This window comes from Rattus rattus, chromosome 11 (assembly GCF_011064425.1).
Source record: "Rattus rattus isolate New Zealand chromosome 11, Rrattus_CSIRO_v1, whole genome shotgun sequence".
NCBI lineage: Eukaryota > Metazoa > Chordata > Mammalia > Rodentia > Muridae > Rattus > Rattus rattus.
Genome location: NC_046164.1, coordinates 13,669,370 through 13,683,174, shown reverse-complemented (window position 1 = coordinate 13,683,174; position 13,805 = coordinate 13,669,370). Strand labels below are relative to the sequence as shown.

At 46.4% G+C, this 13,805-nt stretch overlaps 1 protein-coding gene across 1 annotated transcript in view; it reads right to left on the bottom strand.

Annotated features, from left to right (window-relative positions):
- Window positions 1–13,805, bottom strand: part of Ptpn13 (protein tyrosine phosphatase non-receptor type 13) — a 174,322-nt gene that overhangs the window by 10,242 nt on the left and 150,275 nt on the right. Inside the window, exons 38-42 of the mRNA XM_032916433.1 lie at window positions 10,936–11,029; window positions 10,213–10,350; window positions 9,384–9,469; window positions 6,071–6,108; window positions 2,547–2,650 (exon numbers count right to left, since the gene is read on the bottom strand). Coding sequence (XP_032772324.1) covers window positions 2,547–2,650; window positions 6,071–6,108; window positions 9,384–9,469; window positions 10,213–10,350; window positions 10,936–11,029 — 460 coding nt within the window. The remainder of the gene's footprint in view (window positions 1–2,546; window positions 2,651–6,070; window positions 6,109–9,383; window positions 9,470–10,212; window positions 10,351–10,935; window positions 11,030–13,805) is intronic.

Genomic DNA, 13,805 nt, shown 5'->3' with positions numbered 1-13,805 from the left:
GGGCCTGTTCTCACTCCCACTGTCTCACCCTAAGGGGCAGCAGCCTGGCTGGCTGGCAGTTAGCCGATGACTGCAGCCCACACAGGCTTTGCTACTACACAGACACCTCACCCAGCCTTGAAGGAGCTGCCTCACCACTGACCACCGGTCTGGAAGGTTTGCGGCTCCCAGCTATTTTGCTCTTGAAAGGAGCATGCGTTCATTTTTGCTTGACTTTAATGGCATCATTTATATGAGGAAAACCTACCCAGTTCCCCTGTCACTTTGCGCTGGATTCTAAGTACTGGGGAACACCGAGGAGAGAGGTCAGGAATCCCACACATCAGGAGATTGTTAGACTAGGGCTTCCCTTTTCCCTGCCTACTCTTGTCCCTCAGTGCTGAAGTCCTGGATTTGGCAGTGCTCTCCCTGCAAAAGAGTACTTTTCTTGGGCTATTCAGGAGTCCAATTAAACAGGTTCCCTGGAAGAGCCCGGGTGTGAGTAGGTGCCCGCTGTCTGGATTATTTATAACACAAGGCAATTACCATCCCAGACAATGTAGGAGACTCCTCCACTCATCCAGCAGTTAGGGCACGGTGGTGGTGCGGCTAACATGCAGGTGGCAGTAACACTGAGCGCCATGAGGAACTCAGGGCTGGGCGAGGTCTGTCAAGAGGCTCAGCATCTGGCTGGGGCACGGTTAGTGGGGAACCACAGTTTACTCATCTGAGATATGTTAGCTCTTTCTGAGGTAGAACGTGAATACAATCGGAGCAGGAAAGCTAAATGGAGGAGTGTGTGCTGTAGGCACCCACAGGGGCACTGTGCACAACAGTCTACAAAGCAGAAAAAGGACCTGAGCCACTAGTTCCCTTTAAAACAGTAAGCAGTCATTTAATCCCAGCACTCAGGAAGCAGAGCCCGGCTGATCTCTGGGAGTTCAAGGCTCGCCTGGCCTATGTAGCATCATGTGAGCCAGGGGAACACAGTGAGACTCTCACAAAACCAGAAGAAAAACAAAAACACTGAGACTTAGTGCTTCGTGGCTTTTTGTTTTGCTGTTGTTGTTGTTCACTTGATACAAGCCAGGGTTATCTGGGAACAGAGAACTTATTGAGAAAATGCCTCCACCATATTGGCATGTAGGCAAGTCTGCGTGGCATTTTCTTTATTAATGATTGATGTATAAGGGCTCAACTAATGGTGGGCAGGGCGACTCCTGGCAGGTGGCTCTGTGGGAAAGCGGGCTGAGCAGTAAGAAGCCAGTGAGCTGCAGCCCTGGGGTTCAGGTCCTGCCTGGAGTTCCCGCCCTGACTTCCCTCAGTGACTGACTGTAATCAGAACGTGTAAGGTGAATACGCCCTTTCCTCCACAGGCTGCTTTTGGTCAAGACACTTTCCCACAGCAGTAGAGAACCTGACTGGAACACACTTCAGACAGCAAAAGTTCACCCTTTATGACATTAACATGACATCGAAAAATAGGAAGCGAGAACACTGGTCGTGGTGGTTTGAATACGCTGTGGTAAGCGGCAGTGTTGGAGGGGGTGTGTCACTGTGGGCTTCTATGCTCAAGCGTTGCCCAGTGCGGAGGAGAGCTCCTTCCTGGCTGAAGATAATCTCCTGGGTACCTTCAGGTCCAGATGTAGAACTCACAGCTCCTTCTCCAGCACATGTCTGCCTGGACACTGCTGTGTCTTCTGCCATGATGATAATGGACTGAACCTCTGAAACCGTGAGCCAGCCCCAGTGAAATGTTTCCCTTTATTAAGAGTTACCTTGGTCATGGTGCCCCTCCATAGCAATGAAACCCTAACTGAGACACTAGTGTTTCTCCACTGGTTCAGTTGTAAAAGAAATGGCAGAAGGACGGACAAGCACACCCAGCAAAGGCCATTAGTCAAGGACAAGTTCTCCCTAACATTTCAGTCATCCCATCAGTTTTACTCCAGGTAAGGCGAGCTCCTTATTTCTCATTATTCCATAGCAAAATCATGACTTTTAGTTTCCATTTTCAGTCACAACACTTTGTGCTTTCCTCTAAGCCGCTGAGAGCTTTAGGTTCTAGCTATGCAAATAATTTAGTTACCAAAGCCGATGTCTCTGTGACTTAGCTTTATGTATCTGTCATGGTTTGCATATGCTCAGCCCAGGGAGTGGCACTATTAGAAGGTGTGGCCCTGTTGGAGTAGGTGTCACTGTGGGCGTGGGCTATAAGACCCTCACCCTAGCTCCCTGGAAGTCAGTCTTCCACTAACAGTCTTCAGATGAAGATGTAGAACTCTCAGCTCCTCCAGCCCCATGCCTGCCTGGACGTTGCCATGCTCCCACCATGATGATAATGGACTGAACCTCTGAACCTGTAAGCCAGCCCCAATTGTTGTTCTTTAGAAGGCTTGCCTTGGTCATGGTGTCTGTTCAGAGCAGTAAAACCCTAACTAAGACAGCATAAAACCAAAGAGCATATATGCACAGCCAAATACATCCATTTATTGTGAAATCATCACTTAAGCATTGATTTTCCTACTTGCTATTTTAAATGAAAGAACTGGAACTAAAATCCTTGCCTTTGCTGGAATCCTCATGGTCTGTTGTCTCCGTTGTCGATTCTCTGCTTTCCTGCGTGGCTTCCTCTTTGATGGGCTTCTCTTCTTGGGATGCCTGGATTAAGCTATGCCAACAAACATACTTGAAATATTTTTGTCTCCAGCATAATTTTAAATATCACGATTAAAGTCACTTATTTATTTTCGCTATAGTTAACTACAATCTTGTTATACTTCCTGAGCTGGTGAGATGGCTCAGTGGGCAAAGGTGCCGTCATGTCTGATGACCCGGGTTCGTCCCTGCGGCTCATCACATAGAAGGAAAAGAGCTGCCACAGTTGCTCCCTGACCAATATACTTGCAATGCAGCATGTGTGTCAACACACACACACCGCACACACTCACTCACACACACATGCTCACTCACACTCACACCACACACTCACACACACGCTCACTCACACTCACACACACACTCCACCACACACATATTCACTCACACCACACACACACCTCCACCACACACCTCACACACCACACACTCACACTCACACACACACACACACACACACACACACACACACACACACACACACACACACACACACACACACACACACACACACACACTCACACACACACACACAAACACACACACACACACACACACACCCACACACACCCACACACACACACACACACACACACACACACACACACACACACACACACACACACACACACCCACACACACACACCACACACTCACACACACACTCACACCACACACACACACACTCACACACACACACACACTCACCTCTAAATCTAAGCAAGGCCCCTAAGTCCTAAAACCATGGTAGGTGTTAGAGAAGCAGGTGGAGTGAGCAGCAGCAGCAGCCTTAGTAGGAGACAGACAGACTCCATGTCTTTGAATCTTAGACTGAAGGAGTCTCCCTGGGGACGGTTCTGTGCCAACACGGATATCACAGCATTATTGGTACCTAACTCATCCTTCCACGTGTGTGCATATGTATGTGAGGGATGCATGCACCTGTGTGTGCAGGAGCAGGTATCTATGTGCATATGTGTGGGGGATGCATGCACTTGCGTGTGCTGGAGCAGGGACCTACCTTGGGAACTGCTTCTCAGGCACAGAACACTCTTTTTTTTTTGAGACAGGATATCTCAAGTTCTTGGAACTGGCCAAGTATCAAGTATTCGCGGCTGGCCAGTCAGTAAGCACCTGCTTCTACCTCCTCAGTGCTTGGTTACAAGAACAGAGCACCGCTCTCAGCTTTATTTTAATGTCTAAGGCTCAAACTCTGGTTCTCATGCCTGAAAACACAGTACTTTACTGACAGGGCTGTCTATCTCCCCAGTCCTCCCATTCACTTTTAAAAAGCAGCTTCTGTTACTACATTGGGCGGGGGAGGTGGGGAGAGGGAGAGAGAGAGAGAGTGTGTGTGTGTGTGTGTGTGTGTGTGTGTGTGTGTGTGTGTGTGTGTGTAGACATAGTCTGTGGCTACAACTGTAGGTGAGAGCCCAGCTCAAGTTCTCATTGTTCTGGGCTCCACACAAGATGCCACCTGCTAGGATTTGAATCTTAAGTCTATCCCCATGAGCTGAAGGCTCATGAGCTGAAGGCTTGGTCCACGGCTAACAGTGTATGGGGTCTGGTGGGGCCTTCAGGAGCTAGGACCTCAGTGAGGTTGCTGGAAATGTGCTCCTGAAGGGGCTCGAGGGACCTCAGCTCCCCCTGGCCTCTTCACTTCCTGTCACCGCCAGGGTAGCTTTGCCCCTGTGTATTGTGATAGTCCACCCTGTCACGGAGGAGCAACAGGGCCAAGCGAGATCAACAGAAACCTGTGATGGCATGGCCCCTTCGCACCTTTCTGCCCTGAGCGCAATTTATTCCGCGTAGTTAGTTGTAGCTGTGGAAAGCTGATCCACAGATCGCCCTTCCTGAGGTAAGTGGTGAGAAAAAGAAACCTAGGCTGAACATTAGTGTTCAGACGTAGGTGAGGGAAACAGGACTGGGTAAAACGTTGTTTCTCACCTTGTGACGGTCAGGGAGACCAGCAGAGCGGTCCACCCGAGGTCACCAGTGCACACCACTAAAGCGCAGACTGATGCTCTCCAAATGTCACAGACAGGGCATAGGGTCTACTTATATTCTGTTTAAGTCTGAGTGTAGCCTGTGTCTGTGTGTGCGCCAGGCACGTGCCTGCTGCTGTGGAGGTCAGAGATGGCAGCGGATAATGTGGAAGTGTAGTCACACATAGGTGTGAACTGCTTTGGGGATGCCGGGAATCAACCCTAGCCTTTGGCTGAACCATCCAGAACCCTGTGCTGGTTCGACGGGCGCCAGAAACTATTTCCTTCCTTCTTCTTTTTCTTCTTCTTCTTTTTATGATATTTATTTTTTATGTGCATTGGTGTTTTGCTTGTGGTATCTCTGGGTTGAGGGTGTCAGATCGTCCTGGAACTGGAGTTACACACATGTGTGAGCTGTTGTGTGGTTGCTGGGAATTGAAACAGGATCCTCTGGAGGAGCAGCCAGTGCGCTCTGAGCGGTCTCTCCAGCCCTTAGGAACTATTTTCAAAGAGAGATTTTTTTTTTTTTTTTGTGGTGTTTAAAGGGATTTAGATCAAGTGTGGTGATGAATGCCTTTAATCCCAACACCAGGGAGGCAGAGAATGGCAGACCTCTGTGAGTTTAAGTCCATTCTGGTCTCCATAACAAGTTTCAGGCTAGCTGGGGCTTACATAGTGAGACCTTCTCTTAACAGCAAGATAAAAAATAAAAAATAACTTCCTAACATCCTTGGCTTCACGTTATTTGAAATATTATTATTACATTGTATTTAACTATTTAACAGTGCACAAACATGTGGGTCCTAGGAACTAAACTCAGGTCATCAGGTTTTAGGGCAAGCCCTTGCATCCACTGAGCCATCTTGCTGATCCTGGTTTCATTTTCTTAGTAATAAAAACAAAAAAAGTTTAAAGTACGAAAAAAAAAAAAAAAAAGCCATAATCTCAGCAGAAGAATCACCATTTGGGCACATTTTCTTTCAGACCCATTCATTTCTTTCTTGTTTTTTCGGTTTTATCTTTTTGAACAATTGGTATAGGAAAAAGATGTCAAGAGACTATACCTAGAACACACTTAGAAAATAATATTTAGGTTGGGTGTGGTGGTGCACACCTTGAATCCCAGCACTCTGGGAGGCAGAGGTAGATCTCTGTGAGTTTGAGGCCAGGGTGGTCTACAAAGCAAGTTCTAGTCCAATTAGAATTATGTCTTGTCTCATTAAAAAAAAAAAAAAAAGAAAAATAAAGAAAAAAGAGGGGTTGGGGATTTAGCTCAGTGGTAGAGCACTTGCCTAGCAAGCGCAAGGCCCTGGGTTTGGTCCCCAGCTCCAAAAAAAAAAGACTTATCTATATTTACCCACTGCTCTATAATTTAATTAATGTTTTATTGAAAACAAAAATAATCATTCCGTAAGATAAAAGGACAGAGCATCTCGCACGCGCTTTACCTTGCAAAGCATGCTTTTCCTCCCCCGCCGTTCACTGACTGTGATGAAGAGAAATAAAAATCAGATCAGTTCACTGTAACAAAGCCGATCTCGTAAGCTTGTCTTTCTGTGAGTTACTTTTTATGTTGTTACTGTTATTACTCTTATCACACATGACACTCAATTACCACACAACAAAGAGTGTCTGAGACATCGGCAGAGGCCTGTGACACTGTTGGTTAATGGTGGTTACTTTCTTTGCTCACCTTTAATTAAAGGTACTCTTTTTAGGAAATGATTTCTGCAGCCTTGTGGGCTCCTCTTTTCCCCACCCTTTCCCACCCCCACCCCCGTTTCGGCCCAGATCACTAGAAAGAAAGAAGCATAGAGGGGAGGGAGACCCTGAACCTAACGTCTTTCCTTCTGTTAATTCGTGGAGCATGACACTAACGGACCGTTTGAAGCAGCCCCGTGTCCCCGTATCTGGAGTTAAGATGAGAACACATAACATTTCTGTGGGCCTGGGCTAGTTGGTTCTGAGTTTTCTTGTGGTGTCCTTGACCTCTCTGGCTCCTTTAGTCCCTCCTTCCTGCCTTCCACAGGATTCCCCAAGCTCTGCCTAATGTTTGGCTGTGGGTCTGCATCTGTGTCTGTCGGTAGCCCTCATACGTTTTGAGATGGGGGCTCATGGAATCCAGAGCTCATCGATTCAGCTGGGCTGGCTGTCCAGTGAGCTCTGGGGATGTTGGGCTGTGCTCCCTTCCCTCTAAAGGCTCTCTGTCCCCCAGCATTGGGGTTACGGAGGTGTACTGCTAGTTATGCAGCTCCTGGGCATCCGAAGGCGGGGCTTTGTGCTTGCTTCACAGACAATTCATGAGCGTGTCCCTAGTCCTGGGGATCATGTATTCACAGAGCACAGACTCCCAGGAGTCATTTGTACTTTGAGAAAATGACTTGTAACATTTTTGTGATAATTAGTAGAAATATTCTCCTGCCATGAATTTGAATTTTTATATCTGACCCAGATAATTTTACACGTTGATTTTCCACCTGAATTTTATAATCATTTTTCCTGGCTACCTTGTCTCCCGTTAAAAATTAAAGAGCCATATTTAATTTATGGATAACTCTGCAAAGAATTTTAATTTTAGAGTTTACTGTCAAAGAACAACAAATTTTTTTAATACTTTTTTTTTTTTTTTTTTTTTTTTTTTGAAGCTGGGAACCGAACCCAGGGCCTTGCGCTTCCTAGGCAAGCGCTCTACCACTGAGCTAAATCCCCAACCCCGTATACTTTTTCATGTCCTTTGTAAAGTTTCAGTTTATACAATACAGGTCTTGCACATTTTTAAAATGAGCTTGTGCCTAGAACTTGTATTTATTTTGCGAATAAAATTTTACTACTGGCTAAATATAATTTGTGTAACACACATGTACACAGATGCATATATAGAGAAATATGTCTTCCTAACGTTTCGTAGAAGTCAAAGTCCTTGCCCTCACTGTGGCTGGATTTGCAGATGGTGCCTTAACATGGTAATTATAGGTAAGGTAGATCTCAGGCATGGTGAGGGAGGAGCTGTGGGCTTCCTCATTAATAAACCTGGTGGCTTAAGGAAGACACACAGATACCACACGGGAGCTGATACAGAGGGATGACCACAGCTAAGAATGCTGGTCACTTACAAGCCAACGAGAAACTGAGAATGAACCCAATTCTGTCAGCGTGGCCTTCGGAATTATGAGAAAATAATTCTGTTACTCAGTGTAGCATATGTTGTTACAGCAATCTAAAGACACAGACAGGTTACAGCTCAAACACTGCTCTCGTGAAACGCTTGGCCAGGTAGGGTAGTACATAAGGAAACTGGTGGAACATCAGGTGTGCCCACACACGCTGAGCCACGTTTTATAGTCCTGACACAGAAATCTTTCCTGCATTGTTAATACCAGAAACAGAAAGTAAAATTTCCAAGTAGATGGCCGACTTAATCTATTATGATATATCCATACAACAGAATATTAAGATTAGGCAAATTTTTATGAATTCGTATGGGAAGAGGGCATAAACAGTTGTTAAGTGAAAAAGAAATTTCTACCAATGCAGAAAAAGATGTATATTAAAAAAATGACACCCGGGCCCTTGCCACACTGCTGAGCCAAGAGCCCTTCTGACCTTGGGCCGGACCACTCTTGAACAGAACGGTTGCTTTCCCGTGCACGATGGAGGATAGACAGAAACTATCCACGGTGGTTTGAAGGAGATGTCCCCCACATCTGGGGCATTTAGATACTTGGCCACCAGTGGCATGGTTTGGGGAGACTTAGAAGGTGTGGCCTTGTTGGAGGAAGGGTATCACTGGAGGTGGCTTTTGGCGTTTAAAGACTGCCATTTCTAGTTTGCTCTTTCTGCTTGAGGTCTAAGCTTCCTGCTCCAGTTACCATAGTAACCTGGCTGTCATGGTTCTCCAAGACGACTGACCCTCAACTCTGCAACCATGAGCCCAAATAAACCCCTGTGAGTTGCCGGGGCCAGGACATTTTTTCACGGAAGAGGAAAAGACAAGTGTGGACAGAATATAAAAAAGGAATTTACATTGATAAATGGTTCCATTTAAAGTGGTTTTTATAATGAAAATATATCCTAAAAATCAATATATAAAAGTTTTCTGACGTGAGTGTCTGTTATTACAGGTCGTTATAACGAAGAATCTATGTTATGTGTTTTATCTCCTGTTTAAGAGAAAATAAATTTTAGATGGCGATTTTTAAAATGGCAGGCAAGGCTTTTAATTTATCGGTAGCTAAAAGTGACTTTTAGAATACCCCTATTAAATGTCAGTTTCCAAATATTGTAGCAAAAATACAGTTACATTGTTAAGACTTACAAGAGCCATGAAACCCCTCAAGGAACCTGTGGAATAACATTAGTAAATGCTAAGAATGTCTAAAAGAATAAATAAATAAACCCTCAAGAGAAAGGCATCTTTTGAGATAGTCAATGTTCATATACTTTCTATACATTGAGAAAAGCTCAGAAGACACACACACGCTTACTGGCATCCACCATACTATGTATCTGTAAGCACATAAGGGACATGACCTTGTGTGTCTGAGGTGGTGTCTAAGTACACATGTGGGTGGGCGGTTGGAACTGTGAGCCTACGTCAGCAGCTCAGACACCCATGTAGTAAAATAAAATTGTGGCCCTCCCCCTCCACCCCCCCTTCCTTACAGTAGAACAGGTCACACTGCTATTTATTTCCCCTTTGGGGTTAAAGGGAAGTCTAGCAAAGTGCAGCGCCATGGCTGTTCGCACAGGTACCATCCTCACCTCAGGGACATCCTCAGGTAACGGAGACCCATCACAGTCAGTATCTTCTCCGTCTTCTGATGCCTCCCCATTTGTCCTCAGTGGACCTGGGGGGAGGAATAACTAAATGGCAGCCGAGTTTGCATAGAGCCATGTTTACTCACAAAGGGTAAACAGATCGATGCACAGCAGAGTGTGAGCGCTCTAACAGGGCCAGCCAGGAGGGCGTGACAACAGGACACGGTGTAAAGACTTGTAGAGCCTGTCTGTGAAGCTGCCATGCTCTTAACAGTGGCTTAGTGTCACTGGGGGGAAGGTGGTTACGATAATGTACTTATAAAAGCTAAATACGTTTTGGTTTTGCAGAGTCTCATGTAATCTAGGCTGGCCTTGAACTTGCTATGTAGCGGAAGATGACAGTGAGCTTCTCACAGTCCTGGCTCCACATCTCAAGTGCTGGGATTATAGGTGGGTATCACGATGCATGGTGTATATGGTTCTGGGCACTGAACATCCACACCCTCTAATGATACATTTTAAAAATCTCATTAATGAGGCAATTCACCCACAAACACATGGAACAGACAATAAATGTTACTTTGTTTCGTTTCTGAAAACACTGCCCAGAAACTGATGAAGATGTTACTAATATATTTCAGCTTTAGGCAAGAACTTTCCCCACCCATGAGCCTGAGCTCCGGCTAACACTGGCTCACTCCCCTGGTTCCCCCCCACCTCCCCCATCCCCCCATGAGCCTCAGCTCTGGCTAACACTGGCTCACTCCCCTGGTTCCTCCCCACCCATGAGCCTGAGCTCCGGCTAACACTGGCTCACTCCTGGTTCCCGTACCTGGAGAACAGGCTCTTCTGGAGGCCTTCGTCTGGTTTAGGAGGTTCTGGGCTTCCTCATCCACGACATCCAGCAGGGACTGGATGACTTCAGCCTCTTGAGGATCGTCATAGATGTCATCATCCCGGGAGTCAGATTCTTGAAAAGAGAAATCTATTTAAGTGTACTGAGGTGAGAAAGGGACAAGTCTCAGTGTGAACATGCCAGGTACTTTGAGGCTCTCGCTGTCTCCTCTGAAGGGTAGACATGGTCGCCTAGTGCTTTTAGTCTAGATGTATGCTGGCTGCTGTGACAACCAACCACAGCTTAGGACAGATGCCTCTTAGAAGCAATTAGTGAAAATCACTATTGGAGACATAGCTTTCTATGAAATATTAACAGTTTGATGCCTATTTCATAAAATTAATGTCATTTTTATTTATGAAAGAAATAACGATGTCATCGTCTGAACATTAAGGATGTAACAGGTCGTATAAAATGCCCTCAGTGTAAAATCTGTAAACCTTTTGGTGGTCTCTGAGGCCTTAGGGATGGGAGGGGATGCTGGGCACTTGAGCACGAGGCAACCAATAATGCTAGCTTTATAGTCTCTTCATTTCCTCAAGCAATCTTCCCCTTGAACGCGACATTAGCACATGAGGTGACGGGAGGGGACTAGCGACCCGTGTCTGTTTTTACACCTTAGGTCATGTATGGTAACAGGACGGCTTATTTGAAAACTACCTTTGGCTTCTGTCAGGTCTGCTGATTTCTTCCTCGGAGAGGACAAGCCTTTTCCTCCAGGACACATGGCTCCACTCGCTCCATCCCCGTTAACCTGAAATGCACAACCACAGCGAACCACCAGGTCACTGCTCTGCTAACTTCTGCGATTGGAGGACTGAGCAATGCCCCTCCCTCTACCAGCTTAGCACTCACGGTCCACCTTCCTACCCTGCATCCTCAGGACTAGGGAACACCCATGGAGTTAAGTGTGCAAGAGCTCCTGCCCCCGCACACACGTGCAAAGCCTTTACGTGAGACATTATTTTGAGGTTTGTCTTCCAGAGAGCGTTTTAGGAGAGTTTAACTCTAGACGTTGAGAGAAAGGAATAAAACTGTTTTCGGTCTTTTCTTTCGAAACAGGGTCTTACTGTGCAGCACTGAGAGGCCGCAGACTCACCATCCTGTTGCCTTAGTGCTGGGGTTATACGTGAACCAACATCCCTAGACTTTCCAGTGCAGTTTAACCCTTTTGTGAGTGTGTGGACATAGCGATTTTGATGACCATCTGGTTATTATATTCACTGGACTGAAGGAACATTCCGGAGCAGCAGCAGATGGTGGCAAACTTCCAGCGCACAGCCTCTGAGGACAGTGCGAGCCGTGGGGCCTGGTGTGTACAGCAGGTCCAACCCCAGGACAACGTAAAGAGAGATAGCTTAAGTTAGGGGCTGTGCCACAAGTCCTCTTCTCTCGTGCTGAGTCCCTGTCTGGTGCAGATCCTTGCAGGCTCTGCACAGCTGCCGGCCTCTGTGAGTGCATACATCTGTCGGTCTGCTTCATCCAGAGGACCTCGTTTCCTTAGTGCCCTCCATCCCGCTGGCTCTTAGAATCTTTCCCCTCCTCTTCCCAGGATTCCCTGAGCCCCGAGGGGAGGGATCTCCTGGAGACATCCCACTTAGGACTAAACGTTCTTAGGTTTCTCACTGTCTTGCCTGGCTGTGTCTCCGTGACTGCAGGAGGAAGCTTCTCTGATGATGGCTGAGGAGAGCTGGTCTGTGAGCTCTGTAGAATGTTGTAAGGAGTCATTTTATGGCTACGCTCCTTCAGCAGAACAACGGTATTGGGTTTTTCCACAAGTCCCCGGGCCATCTCGCCCCCAGTTCTATGTCCAAGTGATAACTGCTCACAAGTGAAAAACTGGTTCACTCCAGCAGAGTCTCAACTGGGGAGGCAAGCCACTCCTGAGGCCCTGAGCCCAGCAGTAGACGCCAACACAAATGGACTCGGCAGCGTATTTGGAGGGTCTCTGTCTGGTAAGGGTTTGACGGGGCTCTGTTAATTTTTATTTTATTTTATCTTATCTGATACATTCTTTTTATATACATCATGGCTTGCAGGTTTGTGAGTTTAAACCATACCAGTGTACGCAAACCCGTGAGCCTTGGTGTCTATGTGTGCATCTCATGCTTTTTTTTTTTTTTTTTTGTTCTTTTTTTCTGTTTTGTCATACTCTGGCTTGTTTTTGTTTTATCTTATTGTGCTATTATTCTTTAGAGGACTATTTGTTTTCTAGTGAGAGACAGATGGATTCTGATAGGAGGGAAGGTGGGCAGGGTCCTCTCAGAAGAGCTGGGGGTGGGGAACAATGATCAGAATATATTGTATAAAACAAAATCTGTGGTCAATAAAAGAAAATGAAAATAAATAAAAAATTTAAATTAAAAAAGAGAGGGAAAAAAGGTAAATTTGGATAAACTGTAAAATTGAACGACTAAACTAAATCTTAGTAAGTATGTGCTGTGGTTTGCTCTGAGGGCCGAACTCTTTTTACTGGGAAGTTAGATACGACAGAATTACATTCTATAAGCTGGTGATGTATCACCCACAGCATCACTGGTTGTGGAATCCGTTTTTCATGAGAAATTCACGTTTGGGGCATTAGTGCTCAAGGACAGAATGTTGTCCAGGAGACTTCTTGGAACATTTTAATTCCAACAGCAATGTTGGCACCCACAGTAATAAAAGTCCTCGATCCCAGGGTTTGAGGTGGGTTCAAAGACACTCTACACTTCCTTCTTTCCACATGCTGATATCTAAGAAGGAAACCAATGGCATCCGGCATGGACAGCATGAAGACTCAGTTGCTGCAGCTCTGTGAAGCGGGAGGTGTGGCAGTAGGGAGGCAAGCTCTGCTACAGCACGGTGCACACACGGAGCGTGCACAGCACAGACGACCCTGGGTCACAGTCCTTCCTGCCCTCACAGCGCTCCTGCCGCAGCTGTGATGTGTCTCGGGACAGCTACCTAGAATGTGTACCCTGGCCGCACGTGCTGCCTGACAGGCACAGGATGGGCTTCTGTTCAAACCCAGCTCATGTCTACAGCATGTTGCGATGGTGTGGTTTCTTTCAGCTTATTAAAAAGCGAAGCATTTTGCATGTGAAGATACGGCTTTTAGATGACAGGCGTGCACACACCTGGATAGTGAGGGCGGACTGGACTGCATGAACTCAGCAAAGGATAAAATGGTTCAACATAATAAAAGCCGGCCGTGATCCCCTCTGACAACTCACGTAACATGGAAGGAAGACAGTCATAAGGATAAACATCACCTGAGCTTACGGGTACACAAGTGCCTGCAAAGACAGCACAGAGCAGAACTCTCAGAGCAAATCACTCCAGGTGTCTCTGTGCTGATCCTGAATGGTTCAGAACGTGTGCATCCATTTCTTTGGCTCGTGCTGTCCCTGCTTACCAGGGTCATGGGTTTAGCCTTCTCGGGCCGCTGTGCTAACACTAGTGCACAAGGGCAACTCCGGTTTTAATGATACGCCTCTCTTCCTACACTCCAAGAGACAAGTGAAGGGACCGTCCAGATGCTGGCTCTC